The sequence below is a fragment of the Terrapene carolina genome, unplaced genomic scaffold, assembly GCF_002925995.2.
Source record: "Terrapene carolina triunguis isolate 2854851 unplaced genomic scaffold, T_m_triunguis-2.0 Scaffold789, whole genome shotgun sequence".
In the NCBI taxonomy this organism is placed as follows: domain Eukaryota; kingdom Metazoa; phylum Chordata; order Testudines; family Emydidae; genus Terrapene; species Terrapene triunguis.
The window spans coordinates 5486998-5512868 of NW_020665140.1; the positions used below are offsets into that span (position 1 = coordinate 5486998).

General features: G+C 40.3%; 1 protein-coding gene across 1 annotated transcript in view; it reads left to right on the forward strand.

Annotated features, from left to right (window-relative positions):
• The window catches only part of SNCA (synuclein alpha), an 89086-nt gene that overhangs the window by 587 nt on the left and 62628 nt on the right, over positions 1-25871 (forward strand). The window contains exons 2-4 of the mRNA XM_024216929.3: positions 1335-1484; positions 8618-8659; positions 18498-18643. Of these exons, the coding sequence (XP_024072697.2) occupies positions 1364-1484; positions 8618-8659; positions 18498-18643 (309 nt within the window). The 5' untranslated portion in view covers positions 1335-1363. The remainder of the gene's footprint in view (positions 1-1334; positions 1485-8617; positions 8660-18497; positions 18644-25871) is intronic.

A 25871-nucleotide genomic window follows, 5' to 3' on the forward strand; every position in this document is an offset into this window, starting at 1 on the left:
AGAGAGAGAGAGAGATCTCATGCATTTAAACTGAGATTCCTATTTACAGCAATGTGAAAGCTGTTCTCTTTCTGTGGGAAGGGTGACAGATTTTGCAGTGTGTTAATGAGACACAAATCTCGCTCCTATTTTTTTATTTTCGCATTTAAATGATCACAAGTTGGTAGTGGTGGCTGCAGATGTTTCTTTAGACACCCAGTCCTCCTACTCAGCATCGCAAGAAAAAGGGAGGTACCGCCATCAATAGACTCTCATTCTGTATGTGGGTGGAGAAATAAATGATCAAGAGTTAATTTGTTAAAGGGATACGGCTAGGATTTTTTTTTTAAGGTCTTAAATGAAGTTCTTGGTCCCACACCTGTCCCTGAAACCACCTGCCAATGTTTGTGGCTTTACAATCACATTTTCCTTTTCAAAATTATTATAAATGATTCTTTCACCCCTTCTGCCACCGGAAAGCCCCACACAAATAACAGGGGAAACTGACTATACAGCGTGGGAAGAGAAACTGACTATGGCAAAATGCTGTCAGATGCACTAAGCAAGCATATAGGGAAAATAGATGTTTTTTTTCTTTAATCTCTTTCAGTTCATAGATTCTAAGTCTAGAAGGGACCCCTATGAATATAGGGATATAATATAATTATAATAAGGGTTACTTGTAATAATAGTAGGTAAACAATTTTCAGAGGGACGTGTGATTTTGTTTTGTTTTGTTTAGTTTTTATGTTGATGGTGTGTTTTTAACCACACTGGTGCCTCTGAGTGCGGAGATGTGGAATATCATCTAATCAAAGACCTAAATCCCGCAGTCCTTGGAACAAAACTCCCATTCACTTCAGTGGGAATTGTGTCTCAGTCAAGAATCAAAGGATCTAGAAAAGACCTGTTATGTCAACCAGTGCACCTCCCTGTCAGAAATGGATTATTATCTACAGTAAATTGACACCTCTTCATTTATATGGCCTTTTTTTAATGGCTAAGCTTGTCCTACTTGGTTTGTGAGAGTACTGCATAAACCTGATGTGTGTCTGCAACGCTGTTAAACTTGTTTGTGTAGTAGAATGTGAGAAAACTGAAAATATGAAGGCTGTTTGGAGAATTGCACTTATTGTTGTATCCACTTGTTGAACCACTTTTATTCTGCATGAAATATTGAATACTTCTATGCACAGATACAGATATGTATGTCTGTAGGTAGACAATATGTGTGTATGGATGATTGACAGACAGATAAAATCTTTTTATAAATAAGGTTCCAGTCAGAGTTTGAACAGTCTTTCCTTCTGAAAAATATTTTCGTATTCAAAATGTTTCTTATTTTTTTCCCCTAGTGCTCTCTGTGTAAAGAAAACCTTTAGCCATGGATGTATTCATGAAAGGGCTTTCCAAGGCTAAAGAAGGAGTTGTGGCAGCAGCAGAAAAAACCAAACAGGGTATGGCAGAAGCAGCAGGAAAGACGAAAGAGGGCGTTCTCTATGTAGGTAGGTGGGCAATAGAAAACAAATTGCTATTAACCTGTTTGCTTCTGTTTGCTGAACTGAATGATCAGTGAAAGGACAAGGATCCAGAGTTACCTTGCTATAAGTATAGAGTAACTCAATAATAAAGCTACAGCAATGGAAATGAGATCAGAATTGAGTCCTAAGTCTGGAAGTAAAACCTCTGTAAAGATGGAAATAATTCTTGCTAAATCCATTGGTGTGTCATTGCATTGTTGATAGCCACCCATTATTTTAGCATGGTGCTAAAACCCTAGTACCATACCATAGATCTGTGCCATACATGGCACTGTACTATAGGAGACACGTGCCAAAAAAATAACTGGCTCACTGTCCAAGAGCCCTAACAGTTTAAGGGCACACAGGCTGGTACAGTAATGAACAATATACAAAGACAGAGTGACAGGTGGCTTTATAACCAGAATGCTACTGAATATATAGATTTTAAGGAGTTTTATTTTTAAGAAAAAGTCAGTTAATTTGGCAATTTATCCAACCCTATCCTTCCTCACTGTATAAAGCAAAAAGGATTCAATAGTTGGAAGGGAATATAATCAGTTGTTTTTCAAGATTTTAAATAAAGATTCCTGATATTCATCATTCTGTGTACAAGCATCTCATTCCCTTACCTCCCTTGACTGAGTTTCCTTAATGGATACTTGTTACATTGTAGGCCCACAGCACCTTCCTTCCATGGATCGTGAAGGAATGACCACAGTAACCCTTTGAGATAGGAGAATTATTATACCGCACTTACAAATGGGAAAATTGAGAAAAGGAGAGATTAAGTGACTTGCCCATGTCACACAGGGAGTTTGTGCAGAGCTGGGAATAGAATTCACATTTCAAATTCCTATCCAGTGCTTTAACCACAGGCTTATCCTCGTTGCTTAGCAGGTTCCTAGCTCTAGAGAACTGTGTCTTCCAAAGGCTGTGATGAAAAATTCATAGGAAAGAGCCTGTAAAACACATGATGATTAAATGGTTGGTTAGTTAAAATAAACATATGCCTCTGTTTCCTCCTAATTTAAATTAGGTGATGGAAAAATGTGAACGAAATAATATATTCTTTTCAGTATGTCCTTTCTGTTTTTTCATGGTTTTATAGGTAAATACTGGTACAGATGCTGTGTGTTCCTAGGGAGATGTGCACAGATTTCAGAGGATGGTTGGAAACTGGAATAATTGCCTTGATATGGAAGTATTGGGTTTGCCACACACTCCTTTTGTTGTTGTTGTTTCCCCCCCTCCCCCCCGAATCCCAATACCCTTCCAGGTTAGCATTAGTTTTTAACAAATTATTTCTGCTCCAGATACATTAGACTACACATTTTAGCCCATCTTGAACATTCTTTTCCAGTTAAGCCATAGCAAATTCCATTCCCAGGTAAACACAGAAAGCAGTAATTTTGCAAACTAAATTTAAAATGAATATATGTTTCAATGTATGTAGGCATTTTTGCACAATTATCAGAATATCTTTCAGTATTTCATTGTCTATTATTAGTTTTCAGTGGTGTATGATTTATTTCCTTGTAGATCATGATAGCGCTTCCATGATTTCTTTTTATTAGGTATGCTCATAAAGTGTATGCTGAGTTAATCTTCATGCCTTTTCCATTTGCTGTGATACTAGGAATGCTGAAACCCAATCCTGCTTCCAGTGAAATCAATGGCAAAATTCCCATGGTCTTCAATATGCTTAGATTGTGAATTGTTGGGGTTAGGGTCTGTATACTAATAATTAATAATAGTGCAGGAGTGATCCCACACTGAACTGATTTCTTTCATAAAGGAAACAAACATATATGTAGTTTCACTGTAACAGGTAAGGAGCTACTGGCAAAAGATCCACTCTCCTTCAGCCCAGGAATGATGATAGCTAGTGTGTATTGCCTCTGGAAGTTCATCTTCCCTGGCTGGAATTGTAGTTAAAAATGTCAACTGATCTAGGTTGGCCTGATTCTCCTTCATGCCCTGATGTGAAAAGGGAAGCCATGTATTCCACTTTTTACCTACCCAGCACAGGGCAGTGGTAACTTCTCTTTTCTCCTGCTCAGCCAGATCAGAGGAAGAGGAGGAGAATGGCTAAATTCCTAAAGGATTAGTACAGTGGAACTCATGTATAATGAAGTGAAATGCATTGAAGCAGTTGAGGATTTTCATTCCACATGGCTGTATGTGGAGTTGCAGCTATAACTGGGTGCATTACAAGTGGGTTCTGTCATGCTACTGGTTGATACCTTCCCGAAAAGACCCTATTGAGACCAAAATTGAGAGGTTCTCGATAGTAATTTTTAAATTTCAGTAGTCAGCTAGTCAAGGACTCTTTGCCATCAGTTCTTGGGGAGGGATTAATGAGAAGCTAAAGTTTTTCTGTCCAAATTACCGCTACCTATTATTCAGAGCATAGTAAAAAAATATCTAGTGCAAAAAAAGATGGTAAGAGAATCCCATGGGAAAATATCCATTGTCTAGGAAGCAATGGAATCATTGTAATGGCTTAATCTTCTAGGGCACAAAGGAAAATTTCTATCTGCGGGTCAGAGGGCTACGAAAGACTTGAGAAAGTTTGGATTTTATTTTACTTATCTTCATCCTGGATGCCGTTCTCCTCTCCCATTGTTTCTTTCCTCCTTTCTTAGCACCTGACCCAATGTCCGTTGCAGTCATTGGAAAGCCCTCCCAGATGGGCTTTGAATTAGGCCCTGAGTTAGCTTTTTTCTTACCCTCTGTGTTCAGAGTCTTAGCTTGTGTGCGTCAGCATAGGTCCAGTGAAATCAATGGAGCTACATTGATTCACATCAGTTGAGCATCAGATCCTTCATAGTTAAGGTATAACATACAAAGGAACCATGCTGATTAGTGGTTACTAAGAGAAGGGGATTGGGATTCAGCAACCAAACCTGGGTTCTGGTTTCTGCTCTGCCACTAACTTGCTGCGTGGCCTATCCAAGTCACTCAGGCCAGATTGTTTAAACTTGAGTCCCATTGTCTTCATTAGAAGTTACGGGTGCTTTGCACGTCTGAGTTTAGGAAGCTAAATATGGATTACTTAACCATGTTTATCTTTATGCAAATTTCATTTAAGTGAGTAAGGGCTAGACTCTGATTTCAGTGAGACTGTGTGAGCAGTGTGGTACTACTCAATGCAAGTAAGAGTATTTTAATCTGACTCCGAGTATAGCTTTGATGCTCTGAATCTGGGAGTGCAGTCTGCTAATCTTGGCCTCAAGCTCTCACTGTCGCCAGGGAAAGGGATGGGGCTTGTCCGGAGATGGCGTGTGGCAGAGTGACGCTTTGTTGCTCTGGTTTCTCTGCTTGTGAGTGATCTTGGTGTAGGACAAAGTGCACCCCCCTCTGCAGCTTTAACTTACATTTGGCCTGGCTAGCTCAGTATCGGGTAGCTGGGAATGGATCCTCTCCCGGTCAGCTCCCACTCTCCACTGTACCCAAGCTCTGGTGTTCATATTTGTGTAGATTTGATCTGACCCTCAGCAGGTGCACGGCTACAAAACTGTACCTTCCCCATATTGTTTAGATCATAGAAATGCCTCTGCTGCAGCCTTCTCTCAAGACATATGTTGTTTGTCTTTGGCAGTAGAAAAGCTAGTGAGATAGCAAAGATATTCCAATTCTGTCTGTTGGAATAATGAGCAGCCTAATCCCTGCTAAAGTCCTTGTGGAAACAGTTCCCTATAGGAACATTCAGAAGCAGAAGCAATAATATCTCTTCTCTCCCGGGGGGTCATGCTTCCCTGTCCCCAATCAGCTGTTGCTTAAAGTGGTGCATACACCACTGCAGCAAGGGCCTTAGCCAGCCCTATATCTGAATGAGGCCCCAATTCAGTGACGTGCTGAGAATACTCGGCACCTGTAAAGAAGTGTTCAGAAATTAACGCCTTGCCGGATTGGGCCTCATAGCCAACACAGAAAATAGCTACTTAAGTTTAATAGTGCTGACAAATACTATTGAAATGGGAAGGAAGGGTGGTAGCTATTATTTCTCGACTTTTCATCCAGTGGTCCATATTCTGGCTAGTGCCTGAAAACAGGAGTAATGTCCACCCCCCGTCCTCCTATGTGGTCACATGAACAGTGTATACAGGAAAAGTAGTGTGCATGTGTGCCACTATTCTGCCTGAATTGTGTAATCTGTGCAGAGAGGCCATTGCTGAATCAGAGTGTACATGCAGACCATGTTTCTTGACTGCTATTTCATGCCCTTTATCACCCTTTCACAGCTCCTGTCAGACAGGGCATAAGGAGTGGCCAGAATAAAGACAGCCACTTTCCGTCATATGCGCCCACTACTGGCTGCAACTTTACTTAGGTGAGCCCCTGGGCCTCTCCAGCCAGAATTTGTCCCACAGAATTCAGCCGTTGTCCTTACAGGACCGTATTCTGACACTGAGCAATGCCTAAGTAAAAGGGAAGCTGTACTACAACACAGCACAAGTCAGGTATGAACATGAAGTGTGAAGCCAGGAAAACTGCATAGATAGCTGGCTACTATCTACTGCCAAGTATGAATTTGCTTATCAGAATCTGTACTTTGGATGGATCCACTGGCCAAACTCTCATGTGGGCAATGGGCCCACTCCCCACTCTCCATAGACCTGATTCTTTATCTCAGTTGTAGTAGTGTAAATCAGGACTAACTTCACTGAAGTTAGTGGAATTATACCTGTGTAACACTAGTGTAAGTGAGGTAAGAATCAAGATATATGGTATATTCCTTTCTGGAGATATCTGTGGTGGAGAATTCCTCTGTGAGGATTTTTTGCTGCTTTACCCCATCTCTCCTCACCCCAGTTGAACAGTTAAACATCATTACCAGGCTCTTATGTACTTATGTACAGTATGTCACTTGAAGGATTTAGCCCATAGTAGCTAGGGAGTCAATCCAGCAAGGGGGTGAGCGCTCTGGCTCCAATCCAGCAAAGCACTTAAGCATGTGCTCAATTGTAAGCACATGAATTGTCCTATTGAAGCCAATGAAGTGCTTTGTAGGCCCTTTCTACAAATCAATGGAATTGCTCGTATGTTTAAAGTGAAATGTGCTTTGCTGGATTGAGGCCGGGGCACCTATGACATGCAGGATCAAGCCCTGATGACCTAAGATGAATCCTTACACATTGAAAGGACTTCTTCCACTTGTTTTTAATCAGATAGCTCAGAAACCTTGCAATGATACCATCTGGAATGGAGAAAAATAATCTTGTGTTTTTCCTTGCACAAATTGAAGAATGAATATAAAGAGGAAAGGACACCATTTCTTCACCCTTTGTTCTGATCATTAGCTATTTACTTAATTTTCAGACAGAGAGACAATCTTCTCCAAAGTACCCCGGGCAAGTCTGGCATCTTCATTTTCCGGGCTAGAGAATGAAGTCATTTCACATGACACAAAGAAACCATTCATTCTCTCTCTCTCTCTCTCTCTCTCACGTGATTCTTATTCTGCTCTTACTCTTTAGTAACAAGACATTTTCAATGATGTAAAAGTTCATAAATCTGATAGTACAGATAATAAACCCCAGGGTTTAGGTTTAACAAACTGGCACCAGTAAAGTATGAAACATAATGCTGATGGAAACTGTGTGCTGTTCTACAATATTTACATTTATATTAGTGTGGTTCCCTAATGTGACAACTCTAAAGAATTATTGACCGTCTCTTTCTTCTGACACTAAACAAGAAACTTTATTAGAATAAGGAAAACAATGTTAAACCTAATGCTACTTTCTCGCTGCTTCACTGTAGAGCTTCTGCCTAGAATTTTCCCCAGATCCTCTTGTTTGGCTTCCTACTACAGATTTAAAGAAACAGTGCACATGCACACTGTTGAAAAGCCCTGTACATAAAATAATGTGCGTATACTGTGTGTGTGATACATAAAAATTATCCAGATTAATAAAATAACATAGCTAGAAGTCTCTAAATACTAACTCCTTGGAAAAATGTTTTCTTATATAATAGTGTGCATAATAAAGAAACTAAATGCTTTTTAAAATTTAGATCTCAGTACTGTCCCTCGAAGACCTAGTCCAATGGCATTATAAAGCTATTACTTTGGCTTCCATTGTATGTATCACATACCCGTTCTCTGCACTGTAAATTGCTAAGCATGGTAGGCCAGAGATGGGCTCATCCCCTTCACATATAGCTAAGTTATAGAATCAGAGACTAGAAGTCTGGAATGGAAAAAGACATTGAGGGTGGGATTTTCAAAAGCACTCCCTGTTTGGTTTATTTCTGCTCCCACTGACGTGAAAGGCAGTTTTACCATTGACTCCAACGGAAACAGAGCCCCTTTCCTTTCCAATGCAGGATTTTTCCCTAAAGAGCCAGGATACATTTGCATATGCATCCCAAAATTGGTTTGGTGTTTGTGGTTGTCACATCACACTATACACTCATGTCCTGTATTATATCTATTACTGCTCACTGTTATCTCTAGATGTCTCTCAGCATAAATGCTTTCCAGATTCCACTCTCATTAAACCATTTGTTTCAGATTACTTCCTACAGAAATATTAGCTTGCATTTTTCCAAAATGAATTTCATGACCATGTTTCTATTACCACTAGGCCCTTTTATATCATTTTCCAGCCCTCACTCTTTGCAGTTCCCCCTGATTAAGACCAGAGTAAAGACTGCAGGATTGGATTGTAAATCACATATGCTAACCTGGGTCCTGAGGCTACACAGCCTTACACACATGAGTAATTTTATGCATGTGCAACATTAGTGAAACTGCTCACATGAGTGAGGTTATTCATGTGCAAAAGTCTTTGCAGGATTGGGTGCTTACTTAACGAGCTGCTTACTAGAACACCTAACATGGATGCTTCCCCCACTCCACAACTCAAAACATGGCCACTTACCTTCACCCTTCATTGATGGTTTTCCAGGCGATCTTCAGTCCTTATGCCATTGCTTATATCAAACCCGATTTGAATTAATTTTAAGCATTTTACGAGACACTACGACGATTTATTAAAATCTAGCTGTGCTATATTTACTGCTTTCCCATCACCCACTCACTTGTACCAGTATTTGCTAACTGGCATTTCCAATGCTCATAACAAAATGATTTTTGCTTTGTTTAGGTTCCAGGACTAGGGATGGAGTTGTTCATGGTGTCACAACAGGTAAGCACACAAGTACATTATTTCAACTGTCTTTTTATCTAAATCGGATGGCTGATTTGTCATAATCTGTTACATGGGTTCTTCATCTTTGCACAGCCTCCATTATAGAGATTGACAGCCTAGTTTGGGCAAGTCTTTTTCTCCTTGAGCGTGGGCAAGGAAGGGCACCAGGTGTCGAATGTGGGAGAGGGTGAAAGGAAATGTATTTGGGGGATATGGGGTGGAATGGGATGCTTGTGTATCTGTCAGGAGGACTGAGACTCATGCTGCCGGATGATTTGGGGCATGAGGGTGTTGTAAAGTGGGTGACGGTTGGCCTGTGGGCTGGGATGAGAGTGCTGATGCTACCTGGGGATTAGGAACTGGGACCAACACGACCGATGGCGGGAGCAGAGGATGCAGAAGCTGGTGGTCAGGAGGTCACTCATATTAGGGATTGTGCAGAGTGGGAAGGAAAGGCTGTAGGAAAGTAGGGAGCATTTGAAGCATACAGTAGAGATCAGTGTCAGCAGTCAATGAGTGGTGGAGTGTTTAGGCAATGCTGGAGCTGCTGTGATGTATGCTTTCACCTTGTGCAGATCTACCAAGGCCCCAGAGGAGAATACATCTGGGGTCTGTATCACAGGTGGCACCTCTGCTTTTTGATCCTAGCCATGAACTCTTATTCTCGTACTGTTCTCAAACCTGAATGAGTCACAGGGTTTGAAACTCTTCCATGGCACTAGAGGATATGGAACTGGAGGATGGTTCTCTTTGCACCATTTCAATATATGAAGGGACACAGTAGAACTGAACTCATCGGGCCTGATCCAAAGCCTATGAAAATCAATGGAAAGAGTCCCACAGACTTCATGGGGCTTTGGATTGGGTCCATAATGAAGAGTGGAAGTGATATATGTCTGTAGAGCTATACCTGTCTGAATTTGTTTACAGCAGGTGATCTTGTGTTTGTCTAATCCATTTAATCTATCTGAAACTGGAGCTCTAGCTAGTAGCTGTAGGTAAAGGTGTCTAAGCGTTTACATTCTATTGCTCTGTTTTCAACTGCTCAGAACTTTACAAAACTGTTACTTTTTGGCCTGAAATTTACCAAAATTGGCCTCTTCTTGGGGATGATTTTTTTTTTCCCATAGAAATTTTGAGCAAAAACAGTTCAGCCATTTTTGAGAATAAGGAGAGGGGAAAATAACCTTTCTCACATTATTAAAATGATTGTGATTTTATTTTTAAGAAAAATCAGGCCTGGCACTGAAGTAGGCAGGAATAGGAAGCTAAAAGCTGGCAGGAAAATTGCCCTTTTTGGAGAAGTGCCTTTAAAAATCGTCATGAAATTTGGTTTGAATTTGTCACAGTTATGAAGATTTGAAAATTGTACTTTGCACATGTACAGTCTATTTCAACAACATTAGCACTTTACAATTTGAAAAATAGGCTTCATGGGGCATGCACATGGCCTTATTAGCTGTACAGTTTAAAAGTCAGTGAATCTGTGCATTGAATTGATTTGAACAATAACAGGTGTGGTAAGGCAAAAATCAGTAAGCAATATGGTGCAATAATCAGTCAGATGCAAAGTCAGTGAAACTCTCTGATATCCACACAGAGCACTTAGGACTTAAGCTTGTAAGCTGTTTGAAAAATCTACATAGTACACTGAATTCCATGCAATTTATCTTCTTTGGAATGATTGACATGGGGCATATTTGCACTGCAGCTGGGTGCATGCCTCCCAATCCTGGCAGATAGACACACACTAGGTCTAAAAATAGCAGTGAGGATGATGTGGCATGGGTGGTGTCATGAGCTAGTCACCTGACTATGGACCCAGGGGTACAGCGGGCTGCTACTTGGATGGCTAGCCTGTGCCACGAAAACAACACTACTATTTTTAGCATGCTATCTCAAGCAGATCTAGGGCATGTCTGTCTATGCATGCTTATAGGCATGCTTCTAGCTGCAGCATAAACATTCACTTAAAGGCCTGAGAAAATACCTGAGCAAGAATTTCAGAGGTTCTGAAGACCACTGTGAAAGTTAATAGCTCAGGGTACGTCTACACTACCCACCGGATCGGCGGATAGTGATTGATCTATCGGGAATTGATTTATTGGGTCTAGTGTAGACGCGGATAAATCAATCCCTGATAGCTCTGCCGTCGACTCCGGAACTCCACCATGGCGAGGGTACGTCCAAACTACCCGCCCGATCGGCGGGTAGCAATCTATCTATCAGGGATCGATTTATCACGTGTAGTGTAGACACGATAAATCGATCCCTGATTGCTCTCCCGTCGACTGCTGAACTCCAGCTCGGCGAGAGGCGGAAGCAAAGTCAACGGGGGAGCAGCGGCCGTCGATCCCGCGCCGCGAGGACACAAAGTAAGTAATTCTAAGGGTACGTCTACACTATCCGCCAGATCGGCGGGTAGTGATCAATCTATCGGGGATCGATTTATTGTGTCTAGTGTAGACTCGATAAAATCGATCCCCGATCGCTCTGCCGTTGACTCCGGAACTCCACGGTGGCAAGAAGTGGAAGTGGAGTCGACGGGGGAGTGGCAGCGGTCGACTCGCTGCCGTCCTCACGGCCAGGTAAATCGACCTAAGTTACGCCGACTGCAGCTACGCTATTCTCGTAGCTGAAGTTGCGTATCTTAGATCGATCCTCCCTCCCCCCCATTCCCCCCGCAGTGTAGACCAGGCCTCAGATAAGGAATTAAAAAAGAAAGAAGTTTGGGATAAGTCAAAGACTTTTTCTATTGCCTACTGCCCCACAGAGAAGCCTAGAGGAGATAAATAGCAGTTGATTGATGCTCAATTATACAAAGTCTACATTTTCGAAGAAAAACGTATTGGGAGGCTTATTTAGCTCTGTTTAACATCATATGCCAAATGAATGGTTGAGGAATAAACAAGGAGGGTGTTTTGGCAGCTAAACGAAAACTACAGCTAAGCAACCAGCTCTGACAGCGCTGCAAAATTTAGCCTTTGGACACATACTGAGGCATTCTGAGTTGGTACAAGTCCTTGATATAAGGTTTGCAGCCTGACATCAATCTAAGCTGTCCAGAGCTCAGTTAAGGGTTAACCAGAGGAAGAAAAGGAAACTCCACTTGAACTAGCAGAGGATCTGTGGTGACTTGTGTGTCTGATGTGTGGCGTATCCAGACAACCAGCATGGGCATCCAGATAAATAAGTGGTGGTGATGATGACAACTGGACTTGAACTTGAAAAGTCCAAAGACATTTTGTGAACCTATGGAATTTGTGGCAACATTAGAATCTTTTTGTGCAGCAGCCTAGTAGGGATTAAAGCCGCCTATCATGAAGAAAGTAGAAATGATTCATTATGAATCCTGTGAGTACCAGTCTATCTCTGATATTCATGAGAAAGGGGATTCCAGCTGGATGCGTTACACGTTTGAGAGGTTTGGGGGGGGGAAATGTTAAATTTTGTTTGTAAGACAAAGAACATGGACAATGATGCAAAACATAAGGGCATCAGTTCCGCTAAATGCTTCTTCAGTGAAAAAAATTGACCATAAAAGGATCATTATGAATTTTAGGCAAACCAGACTAGAACATCATAACTGACTAATGATAGGCCTCATTCAGCTCAGGAAATGGCTGACACCAAGCTGAATGGACAAGGCTTAGGGTTACTGATAGTAATTCCATAATATTTTTGTTTAATTCTGTGCAGCTAAGCTCCAGTAATGGAGTTGGGTTGTTGAATGTAAATTAAAAATATGAAATGAGTAGTAACTTCGTACAATTACAGTGAATAGAGCAAACTTACTACAAAAGCTGGAGAACACAGGTTCTAAAGTGAAGCAGTATAGTTTCATATGGAGTAAGTGACTAGAGAACTTGCTCCCTCCAGTACAAACTGGGGAAATTGGGTTTAAGAAATGAACCTTTGGTATCTGAACAATTGGTCTGGAAAGCAAAGACAGTGGGTGAATTCAGATGTGGATTTCATTATAGCTAATGATTGTATAATATATGCTAATAAAGTGTCTTGTAGACCAGTCCATGGAAATTAATCCTGATAAATCATGCTATTTTCATCTAAATGCATGATTGAAATATTAAATGTAATGAGTTGTGTCACCTTGAATTGTATTGTAATGTTTCATGTAACCCTGTGTTGGAACTACAGGGGAAGAGATTGACTATTACTTAGCCAATAATTCAGGCAGGCTGCCTTAAGTGGCTTCAGAGTGTACTCTCAACATTAGCTTCACCATGGAGTAATTCTGACTCTCAGGTTCCAGCCAAATAGCTGATACAGCGAATATCTTGATTAGCATCAGAAGGCTTGAGGCATTTCATATATATTATCAGCAGCGACTGCTGGGCATAAGATGGTTTGATTTTTATCAGTAATAGGGATGTATTATTGAGAAATGGCCTGGAGAGGACTGACGTTATAATCAGTCACTGCTGGTTGGCACTTTTTAGTCAGATTGCCTGCCTTGGAGATCAACTTGAGGGGACTTTGCTCAGCGATGGACTGGCAGCAGCCATGTGATTGTCCATGGTTAATTTGGCTGCACCAGATCTGCAATAACCCCAATGGGGCTTTTAGACATGTAGAATAAAGCTGTACAATGTGGCCATGGATATTTGGCACTATGGACCCTCGCTGTCTAAGTGTGCTGTTGCTGTATTACTGTGAGGGCTTATAGCTTAACAAGACTGCTACATAGAGTCTAAATTACTACATAGAGTTTTACATAGGATATGGTTTGATCAAGCTGATTAGATTAATTTGATATTAATCCACTTCATTCTAATTTGATTTGTTTATGTTTATAAACAAATCAAATAAACTTTTGTTTTGTTATTTAGTATAGATAGTAAAATGATATCAAACGGAAGCTTGTGTGGTTTGGATGGTTCTTCCTTAGAGTTAGGGTCCCTGAGAAGTTCCAGGGTAATAAAAGAGAGAACTCTTTGATGCACCTAGTGGTGGTGCATAGAACTGCCTTGTAGTCCTTATAACTGGTGCCTGAGCAAGAATCTTGGTTTTTGAGGGAAAATTGACTTCTGTATTACCCATTTCTTTCAATAAGCAACATGGGCTCCAGAAATTGTGAGGGCTTGGGATAGATAATATGAGCCCATCAACTTAAAGGATGACCAGTTCCCTGTAATCATATCAATACTCCTTACAAGCAGATAAGAGGAAACGCTCGCTCAGTCTTTCTCTGCTTTTAGCAGAGGAGGGGGTGTGCACTTTGACATCTTCTCCACAACTGCAGTTTGCTGCACTTATATGAAGAGATCTGAGAGATCATTGTCTCAGCACCTCTAGCACTGGTCTAATGCCAAAGGATGGGCCTCTGTGACTCAGTGGGAGACACCTAACCTGCTTAGGTGCTTTTGAAAATCCCACTTGATACATACCAGCATCTTCAGGCACATTTGTAAATCCGCACTAAGTGACTTTTAAAATTGGGCTTAAGGCTCACATACATGCTTTTGAAATTTTTACACCTGAATATTAGCTAAAAGCTATTCTTGGCAAACCCAGTATAATACTAACATTGTATTTCTGGGAGTGAACAAGCTTTGGGTGGCATGTTTTACTCATGTTCTGCAGAAATCAGCTCTGCTTATTGTTTTGAGATGTAAGCACTTCAAATGAATATTTGTCTCTGGAGAAAGCAGCTTTCCCCAGGAAAGCTATTCAGCAGCCTCTTATGATTGTCGAGTTCTGTATCCCAGCCCAGACTAATGAGTTGGCAATGGTGTCTGAGGTAGTAAGAGAGAAACTGGCAGATGGGGTATTCTCAGGCCTTCAATTGTGTGCACGGAGGCAGGCGCACATCAGGTTCAATGCTAAGCGTTATCATTTTCTTTTGCAATGTGTTTTATTCTTCTCCCTCTAAGCCAGCAGGATGCAATTATGCTGTGCATTTCTGTTGGTTTGTCTTCCTGTTTCTTTACATACACTAGGTGCTATTAAATATGGACCTAATGCAACGATTTCTCCTGTAGATTGTAACAACAAGCTGTTTATATTGTTCCACAGTAAACAGTAAATCTCTTTAATGGCACCTATTGTGTGTCTTCTGTCAGGTTAACCTTGATACTCTATAGTGAACTCTATAGCTACTCTTCTGTTTCCCATCTTTATTATGTGTGTGTATATATATCTCCTCAATATATGTTCCATTCTATGCATCTGAAGAAGTGGGATGTAGCCCACGAAAGCTTACGCTCAAATAAATGTGTTAGTCTCTAAGGTGCCACAAGTACTCCTGTTCTTTTTGCAGATACAGACTAACACGGCTGCTACTCTGAAACCCATCTTTATTATATATTTTATGATTATATTACTAAACCCAGTGACAGCAGTCAGATTCCTTGTCCCTTTTCCTTGTTTGCATGCATGTACTAAACCTTTCCTGAAGAGAAATGCATCCCTTTTCAGGAAAAGAAAACATACGCCCAGAGAGAAGGCTTTCTCAATACACTGTAACATTAGTAACTATAGTCAGTAGGTGATCACCCTTGCTATATATCAATTGTTATCACCTTAATGTAACCTAAGAAATGTGGTTTTAATAATGGCATTGTGTACGAGCCATTGTATATCACAACTGCATTAGTACATCTGTGGGGCCCCAAACTTCAGTGTATTTTTCCTTGTTTTGTCAGTGACACAGAATTAACTGGGCAGATCTTTAAATAGTGTAAATTTGCATGATTTGATTGAAGTCTATGCAGCTATGCTAATAGTTCTATTGAAAACAATGGAGCTATGTTAGTCAACAACAGCTGAGAATTTCGCCTCTTGTCTTCATCAGTGCTCCTGTTTTTGACTAGAAGTGGTCGAAGTTTTTAAAAATGTTTTTTTCAAAAAGTGCTTGTTTTTATAAAAATGCTAATGAAAAACATTAGACTTTTGGATAAAAATCAACACGACTGAAAAATCAAATCTGTTTATTGAGGTTTTGTTTAGTTGGTTTTGGATTGTGGTCCTCACCCACTTTTTTACCTTTCCTGCCCTCTCCCCCACCCCCATTTTGCCACTGGAAGGAGGAAAAAGGGGGGGGAGGGAGACAAATAACAAAAGCCTTTAAAATTTGTTCAGTTTTTAATTTCTTTATGCAAAAATGGAAAACTTCAAAATTTTTGTGATTCTTTTTAAATGAAACATTTTCAGACACGTTTTCCAAACATACTCACCATTTTTAACCAGCTCTGCTTTTGACAATTCTTTAACCCGTTCTAAATAATCTGGAGAGCAAACAGCTAATTAGTTCAGGGCAGAGAAAGTTCACTCAGAACTGTAGAAAGTTCTCTGGGCATGCACAGGTCCCTGCTTTGGCTGGAGTCTCTGGCTGGCTCCTCTCTGCCTTTTTTCCCCCAAGGCTACATGTACAACATTGTGGTCCTGATTCATGGCTGGGGCTCCTAGCTACTACTGCAATACAAATAATAACCATCAGAAAATAGTAACAGTCTGAAGTTCAGCTTCCCCCTTCTATTTTACTTCCACTGTCAGTGGGTATGACAAAGAGTTAAGAACATAAGAATGGCCATACTGGGTCAGACCATAGGTCCATACAGCCCAGTATCCTGTCTATCGACAGTGACCAATGCCAGGTGTCCCAGAGGGAGTGAACCTAACAGGTAATGATCAAGTGATCTCTCTCCTGCCATCCATCTCCACCCTCTGACAAACAGAGGCTAGGGACACCATTCCTTACCCATCTTGGCTAATAGCCATTAATGGACCTAACCTCCATGAATTTATCCAGTTCTCTTTTAAACCCTGTTATAGTCCTAGCCTTCACAACCTCCTCAGGCAAGGAGTTCTACAAATTGATTGTGCGCTGTGTGAAGAAGAACTTCCTTTTATTTGTTTAAAACCTGCTGCCCATTAATTTCATTTGGTGGCCCCTAGTTCTTATATTATGGGAACAAGTAAATAACTTTTCCTTATTCCCTTTCTCTACACAACTCATGATTTTACATACCTCTATCATATCCCCCTTTAGTCTCCTCTTTTCCAAGCTGAAAAGTCCTAGCCTCTTTAATCTCTCCTCATATGGGACCCGTTCCAACCCCCTAATCATTTTAGTTGCCCTTCTCTGAACCTTTTCTAATGCCAGTATATCTTTTCTGAGATAAGGAGACCACATCTGTATGCAGTATTTAAGATGTGGGCGTACCATGGATTTATATAAGGGCAATAAGATATTGCCTGTTTTATTCTCTATCCCTTTTTTAATGATTCCTAACATCCTGTTTGCTTTTTTGATTGCCGCTGCACACTGCGTGGACGTCTTCAGAGAACTATCCACGATGACTCCAAGATTGCTTTCCTGATTAGTTGTAGCTAAATTAGCCCCCATCATATTGTATGTATAGTTGGGGTTATTTTTTCCAATGTGCATTACTTTAAATTTATCCACATTAAATTTCATTTGCCATTTTGTTGCCCAATCACTTAGTTTTGTGCGATCTTTTTTTGCATATACTTCCTGCAAGCTGTCCTTTATTACCTAACTTGTTAATAAAATTTTCTAATGGAGACACTTGTTTGTTTGTTTTCCCCCCAGCTATTGTCTGTTGATGTTGTATAATCGCTTATAGTAATCTGTAGAATGAGCCATTTGATACAGGAAGCTGAAATTCTTTCCATAAGAAATTGAAGGAATCTAATTGCTGGAAAGAAATGAACATTTCCAAAAGAAGAGCAGTGAGTTTGTGCACCACTTGGGTACAGCTAGATCTGATTTCTGTTATTTTACTGGTAAAATTGTGGGTGTGGATACATCTTGTGGGCCAGATTTTCAGAAGAGCTTAGAGACCATTTGGACACCGAAATAAATGGTCAGATAGACTTTCCAAGAGAAGCCGCCACATTAGATGCTGATCACTTTTGAAAGTCTGACCCTTGTTTAGGTGACTAAGTGGGAGATGAGCTCTTTTGAAAATCTGGACCTGTATCTTTAAAGCATGGAGTCATATGGTCCTAATCCTGCTTTCTAGATTGACTTCACTACAGTGAAAGCTGCTGGTGTGGGAGAACCTTTGGGAGTGAATGACCAGAAAGATCACTGTAAGACTCCACAAGGCAGAATGGAGAACTATTGATGTGTATGTAGGGTAATTGTATTGCCGTCTCCCTAGAGCCATGGATCTGGCCACTAGTTCAGTTTGCTCTGATAGCTTTGGTTTGGTTTGTATTTATTTTTTGTGTGACATGGGCTTAAAACCCCACATTGGAGTAAAGATACATATAAACCTTTGAGAACGAGGCCTTCAGAATGTTACTCACAGGCTGAGAAACAATGACTCCTGTTTATTAAGAAGATATTTTTTTTTAAATCCTGAGAAATTAATAACTGGAATTTGACTAGTTTACTGAATTGTTTGTGATTAGCAGTAACATACAGTCAGTGTGTTCTGTGAACTAATCAAAATGTGGTTTTTGCATTGCATTGAACGTAAATGTTATGAAATGTAGATGGGCATAATAAAGGGCCTTCTGCTAATAACCTCTGTCCCACACAGTACAACCTGATAACTAAATGAATGAATGAATGTGGTCAGTAAAGCCTTACCAAGCAACAACAGTTGTGCCACAAATAGATCCTTAATTCTAGTTGTGCTACCACTATTTGTATGATCAAATGATGATGTTTCATTGCTTATGATTCACTTGGGATGTACAGAAATTGTAATGGTCTCACTGTCTATCCATTGATGCTGCACTGTCGGCTTCTGTATTAATAAGCCACTTTATCCTCTCATTCCCTGACTAACCTTCATCTCCCAGTACTGTAATGTATTGTTAATCTCTTGCTTTTCTACAGTGGCTGAGAAAACCAAAGAACAAGTGTCTAATGTCGGGGGAGCTGTGGTGACGGGAGTGACGGCAGTAGCGCAGAAGACAGTGGAAGGAGCAGGCAATATTGCTGCAGCCACTGGCTTAGTCAAGAAGGATCAGTTGGCCAAACAGGTTTGTGTTAGTTACCAGATTTTTATTTTTGAAGGTGAGGAAGTGACCAAATCAGTGGGGCCTCTGTGAATCCACCAGTGTAAAGGACCTGGGTGGTGGTGGTAGCTGACTGCAGGCGTGTACGTCTGTCTCTTGATCTGGTGAGGGGCATTTATGTAATGAGGTTTACACTGCTACATGAATGAGAAATGAAGAAGCAAAGGGCTTGAGGAAGTTAGGAGCTTTAATGGGAGTTGAGCTGGTAGCTCCTTTCTGGTTCCTTTGAAAATCTCAGCCTACAAAACATTAAAGTGTACATTAAGGATGGTCCTGAATGCCTTCTGATGGGTCAAATTAGAATGCTGGAACTGTATGTCATGGCTGCCATTTTGGGGATTGAACAAGTGACCTCCAGAGCTAAAAGCATAAGCTCAGGGGGTCTCAAACTGGGGGTCGGGACCCCTGAGGGGGTTGTGAGGTTATTACATGGGGGGTTGCGAGCTGTCGGCCTCCACCCCAAACCCCGCTTTGCCTCCAGCATTTATAATAGTGTTAAATATATAAAAAAGTGCTTTTAATTTATAAGGGGGGGTCGCACTCAGAGGCTTGCTATGTGAAAGGGGTCACTAGTACAAAAGTTTGAGAACCATTGCATAAGCTACTACAGCTTGAGTTCAAGGGCCAACTCATATCCTCTGTGGATTGGGCACAGAAGGAGCGGTGTAACATATGCTCACCCGTTAATTACATTGGCATGCTCAAACGTTAAGAAAGTTTTGATCCAAATCTAAATTTTGCAGCAGACTGCTACCTCCGTACCTATAATAAGATGAACTCAAAGCTGCCTCTGAACTTCTCTGACCTCTGCAGGTCAGATTCTTTTCTAGCGTGTTGTGTAAAAATAATTGCAGTTATTTTTGTTTCAGCCCGGAGGCTGCCATTATCAGTTGTCCTATACCACCAGTTCCCATATTTTGGTATGTGATACACTGTCATTATATTTCTGTACTTACACCAGAGAAAAAGCATGGTCTCAGATATCAAAGCGTGGTAACTGTTGGTAGATGATGACTTCTTAATGACTATCATTGTGTATATCGATCTCTTGGGACAAAAACAACCAAAAGACAGAAGTAAAACAACTCATGTTATGTATTATGCACAAATATTTTTAAAGTGATAGAAAAATAGGAGAATGTAAAGAAAAAAGCATTTGCAAAAGAATGGATTTTAAATGTAGGGCGTTACACTGCACTTAGACTGAATAAATTGCTGTGTAATTTTTTCCCCCATTTAATAGCAAGATAAGCTGTTAAAATTGAATTCTTTCCAGTAGCTCTTCTATATCCTTACTATCTGTTTTAAGACAGACAGAAATGCACTTTAATGAGTCTCTTTATTGTTTTAGAAAAAGAAGAATTACACTGCGAGTGGGCATTTGTTGCATAGGAGTAGGTTGGTCTCAAAACATCACATTAGTGGTTTTGTTAGTTTTTTCAAGCAATTTTCATGTTTTATTTTTCATCCTTTTAAATTCAAATGTAAAGAAAATGCTGTCAAAATGTGTCCCAGGTGCTTTCTACAAGCTGTTTTGTAGCATTTAGAAAATTAAATACCTAATGAACTATCAGGGGAATGAGATGAGTGAAAAGTTATAGAGCCCACGCCCTTATTTTCTGCTAAGTTTTGTTGTATCTCTTCAGTGGCTTTACAGAGAGAATTGCATTCTTTGCTGTTGGGTAGATCTTGGAACTTGGAAGCATTCTATGCAGTGTCGTAGGCCTCAATTTTATGACTGTACATGATTACCGTTTCACTCTTAGCCACTCCTAATGTTTGTGATTCCTGACTTTTAAAATTATAACTTTAACATTACATTAATCTACAGTTATATTTCTTCCTTGTATTTCTTTTTAAGAAAAGCACTACTCTGTACTGATTTTACTGTCTAATCCCACTTTGCATAGTGAAAAACTTATATAGCTATGAAACTCATTAGCAATAACAGAATAAAATCCCAACCATAGAACCAAAGAACATCTGTAGTGTATATTTATATTATTCCACAATCCTATAAATAGCATAATAAATTCTAAGCGTAGTTGAGATTTTGTACTTTGAATGTGAGAACCAATTTTTCTGTTTCTTACACTGTCATTATTTATCCATTCCTATTTATTTAGGCTGAGGTTGTCAAAGCCCTCTGGGCCTCTTTGGCCACCCACCCCATTAGCATTCAAATCTCTTAGGCAGCTTTGAGAATTTCTGCCTTATTGTTTTCGCAGAAGAGGAGCAACCATCTAGAACATAGCAAGTTACAAAGTTCAGCTGTTTAAAATATTTTTATAGCAATGTAGGGCGGGGGCTTCTCCTGTGTATAATACAAAAATGAGTGAATGGATTTTGCTCAAATTTGCCAGGTAAATTTACATTTGGGCTGAGGACAAGAATGGAACATTTCAGCGAAAACTGAATATTTTTCAAATAGCATGTGTCTGAGCATATGAAATCGGGGTGTACATTGGACATTTGGATGTAACTTTAAGTAGCGTGTGTGTGTGTGTGTGTGTGTGTGTGTATATATATATATGTGTGTGTGTGTATATATGTGTGTGTGTGTGTGTGTGTGTGTATATATATATATATATATATATATATATATATATAATGTCCAGTGCCAGTTAAGTGGGTTATAACCCCTGTTTGGTGCCCAGTCCATAACGAGTAAGAACTTTCTACTCTTACTAGTAAACTAACTCCTTTAGCTCAATTGTTAGAAGTCTGTGCCTTTGTGTCCCAAGCTTCTCTCCTCATGGATGACTGATAATCAGGGATGTTACAAAACAAATGATCTAATATCCCTGTGTGCAACGTCCGAGCTTGCATATTGCTCTCACAACATTACTCATTTTGTAAAGCTAGAAATTAAACCATATTAATTGGAATTGGACAGAAAGAGGGTAATGAGCTGGGGTTCCTTTGCACACTTGAATCCAGGATGTTTGCTAGTGTGGTGTCACCTTCTGAGTTTGCTTCCAACTTTGTGATAAATTGTGTCTCCCAGTTCATGTTGCCTAAGCGCTTAGGCACAGATTCTGCAGATGACAGCATGTGAGCAAACTGATATAGGCTCAGAGGGACCCCATGTGAGCACGGCACTATGCCCACACATTTTCAATTGCAGGATCAGGGCCCATGAGACTGATGTGATCAGCTCTCTATAAATACCTGACTGCAGGACTAAAACCGATAGACACTAATATCTGTTTCATGTGACTGCTCTCTGAGGTTAGGAAGGGTTTTTTGTTTTTGATGATCTTGAAGTATAAAGCAGGATAGAAAAGAAATATCTCTGCATTACCAAGTCCCTCTTATTTGAACTGTTTGGACTTGATTCCCTCAAGATTTACAGTAGCACTTGTGAAGGATTATATCACTGATTAACCATTTCACTAGTTAAGTTATCGCTGGCATTATTCTCATGAGTGAACAGCAGTTTAGTTGTGCCTTTCAAATTCCTTGTTAGGGAGAGGAATCATAGGCCTAACAGAATGTATGTGTGTTCATATGTAGCTGCAAGACTACTTGTGGTATAGAAACTCTGGTCAGATGCTTGGGGAAATGCTTTCTGTGTGGGCTACATCCATCTGAAGGTGCTAATATTAATAATTAATAATACTTCCGTTCCTTCTAAGAAGTTAAAAACTGGCTGTGTATCATTCTACATGGCCTGGGAACATGAGAAGTACTGTTAGTGCTCTAACTGGAGACCAGACCGGAAAGCTTCTGTTACCATGAACTGCAGCCCAAATTCTAACAACACTATATACCCAGGCAAACCTTGACTGGGAAGTGGTTTAGTGACAAATCAAACTATGGTTGACAGGGCTGATTTGTTTATTGGCAGTTTCAGTGCTGCCTATGGGTTTTATGATTTGGAAGGAATTTACTTGTGAATAGCAAAGCAAGAAGTGTCACACTTTATATTAAGTTCATAAATAATTTTAAAGGGTTAGAAAATTATTAGAAAATGTTTTAATAAATGGTTAAACAATTCCTATAGACGGTTATACAGCCAAAAAGGTCAGTAGGTTGCTTATAATCATTGCCTATTGCCATCCACGTGTATATCATCTATAACACATATTACTCATGTAAAGTGAGAATGAGAAATCAAGATGCTGAGTTACTGAGTTCTATGTTTGGCTTCAACTTTTGTTTGGTTCCCCCATCTGTGTGCTGTATGAGTCATGTTTGGTAATAACTCTTAATCTCGTAATGATCAAGGAGAAAAATGGAGAAAATAAGATAATTATATTCACAGTAAGAGAATATGCTTTCCCTGTGTAGAGAAAGCCATCCAATAAATCCCTTAGGTGTCTGTTTGCTTCAGTACACACCGCATGTAGCTCCCATTAGCATCAAGGGGAGTTAAAGAAGGAGTACCATGGAGAGAACACACTAAAGTTGTGGTTTTTAACTTGGCTGATGTTACAGCTCATAAACAAATCTCAGATGCATTTTATCTCTAGTAAAAGTAGTGATGATTATTTATGTTGTGATTGCATCCAAAGGCCCTATTCAAGATCAAGACTCGCGCTAGGCGCAGTATAAACATGTGTTTAGACATGGTCCCTGCCCTGAAAAGCTTATTGTGTAATTAAATAGACTTGCATGCCTTCTCCTGAAGGTCTCTAGTTTTTTATATCTGATCGCTTGTAAATCCCACTGTAGAACAAAAAAGGCTTTCCACTTTCGACAGTGACTCTGAAGTGGCAGGCGGAATTGTGCTTGTGAGTCTATCAATACAGTATGTGGGGCTGGGTGATATAGCTCATCAGTGTAATTACCATGCTTTCACTGCAACTAGGTACACAGGATGATTTTAATCTCATTTAAAATGGATAGAAAATGCCAAAAACTGATCAGCCAACTCTTCCATGCATTCGCTTCTGCTGACGATGTCAAGTAGTTTAGGCTCAAAATTTGACCTACAGTAAAGTTATTATCTCGGGGAAACTGCCTCAAAATGTGAAATGTCGAATTTTAAAAAACCAAAACAAAATCCCTTTGTATATATTAGCACTACAATAGAATCCCAGAGTTACAAACACATTGTTACGAACTGACCAGTCAACCACACACCTCATTTGGAACCGGAAGTACACAATCAGGCAGCGGCAGAGAACCCCCCCCAAAATAAAAACAAATACAGTACAGTACGGTGTTACATAAAACAAAGGGAAAGCAGCATTTTTCTTCTGCATGGTAAACTTTCAAGGCTGTATTAAGTTAATGTTCAGTTGTACATTTTTGAAAGAAGAAACACTGAACAAAACATTATGGAACAAACATTTCAGAGTTATGAACAACCTCCATTCCCGAGGTGTTCATAACTCTGAGGCTCTACTGTAGTTCTCCTCAACACTATATAGAATATAAATTACTCATTTATGCCCTGTTCTGAAGCCCATTGAGGTCAATGGAGTGATGCCCATTGATTTCAGTGGTAATTCGATATCTCCTAAATATAAGTAGAAAATATGAGGTGGGATTTTTCTCAAGTGCTCGAAATTGGCCTAACTGCTTGTAATGAAGCCAGTGATGAAACACCCACTGAGTAAAATGGGAGCAGTTAGGTCTGGTCTACACTACATAGTTAAATCCATGCAAGGCAACTTACATCAACCTAGCTATGGAAGTGTCTATACTTAAATTTCACTCCGGCTGATGTGACTTGCCCCGCTGTGCCAACTTAATAACTCCACCTCCACGAGTGGTGTAGAGTCAAGGTTGATGTAGTTAGGTCAACACATTGTCAGGGTAGACTCTGCATTGCTTATATCAACTGTTACTAGCTTTCAGGGGCTGTCACACAGTGCCCCACACTGACAGTACAGTCAATACAAGTGCTCCTGGTGAGGACATGCACACCTGACACAAAGAGCCAAGCATAGAAGAGTTAAGCCCAAGTATCATCATTGTGGCTTAGGAGTTCTTGTCATGGACCAGGAACCCACTGTGGTAAGCACTGACCAAACACAGAACAAAAGACATTCTTTGCCTGTTGTTACTTACAATCTAAATAACAACAGATGGATACAGACAGATGGGGGAGTGCAATGGAACAATATTGGTCAGCTTGGTAGGATTTGTAGGAGTCATGGCAAAGAGTTTGAAGGAGAACAGTGAAGTGGCTTTATGGAGCAGCATGGGAGAAAGCAGAATGGTACTTGTTTAACAAGTGAGCAATCAAGGCTAGCATCATGGGCCAGTCAAAGGCAGGAATCAACCTTTCAGTACTGAATGAGAGATAATAGACATGAAGGAAATAGACTGTAAAGGGCCTTGAAAGCAAAACCAAGTAGCTTATGTTTGATGCAATAGAGAAGGGGGAGCCAGTCAAGAGATGACAAGAGAGTTGTGATATGGTCAGAAAATCAGGCACTGAGGTGATCTTTGCAGTTATACTCTGAGTGGATATGGGTGGGGCAAGATGGCATTTGTTAAGGCCAGAGAGAAGGATGTAGCAGTAATTGAGATGATGAGAGTCTGGACACGAGTTTTAGCTGTTTGGATGAATAAGAAAGACCATATCCTAGAGAGGTTATGCAGAAAAAGTCAGCAAGATTCAGTTATAGCCTGGATGTGAGGGCCTAGAGAGAGGTCCAAGTTGAAGATGACGCCCAGGTTACTGGCCTGAATGCCAGGTAGGATGGTGGTGGTGTCCGTAGTCTTCAAAAAAGGAGGAAGCAGGGGCATTTTAGTATTCTATTCAGTTACCAAACACCACACTTGATATCTTGTTGGTAGTTAGAATTGTTTCAAAAGACAAAACGTATTTTACTGTCTCCTGGTAGCAGAGATAGCAGGAAAAAAACGTCCTGACTTCTAATCCCATTGGAAGGAAAACATGAGAAATACCATTCAAGTTTCTTTTGAGAAGTGACTTGACAGGTTGGTTAAAATGCAAATGAAGTTCTTTGCTTTTAGCTGTATATAGTATATAGTATGTAGGGTAGTCCCCACCCTACATACTATATTGCTGGCAATGATGTTTTACCAAGGTACCGGTAAAAGCTTCTCCATCCAGGGAGGCAGGACAGCATCTGGAGAGGGCAAATGCTAGGTCTTCTCTGCTTGCGTTTCAGCTGGTGTTGCTCAGGGAGGTTCAGAAGTGGTGGTGGTGGGGGTTGTGGCACAATCTGTCCTTAGCCTTCCTGGATGATGAAGGACAGTGGGAAAGGAC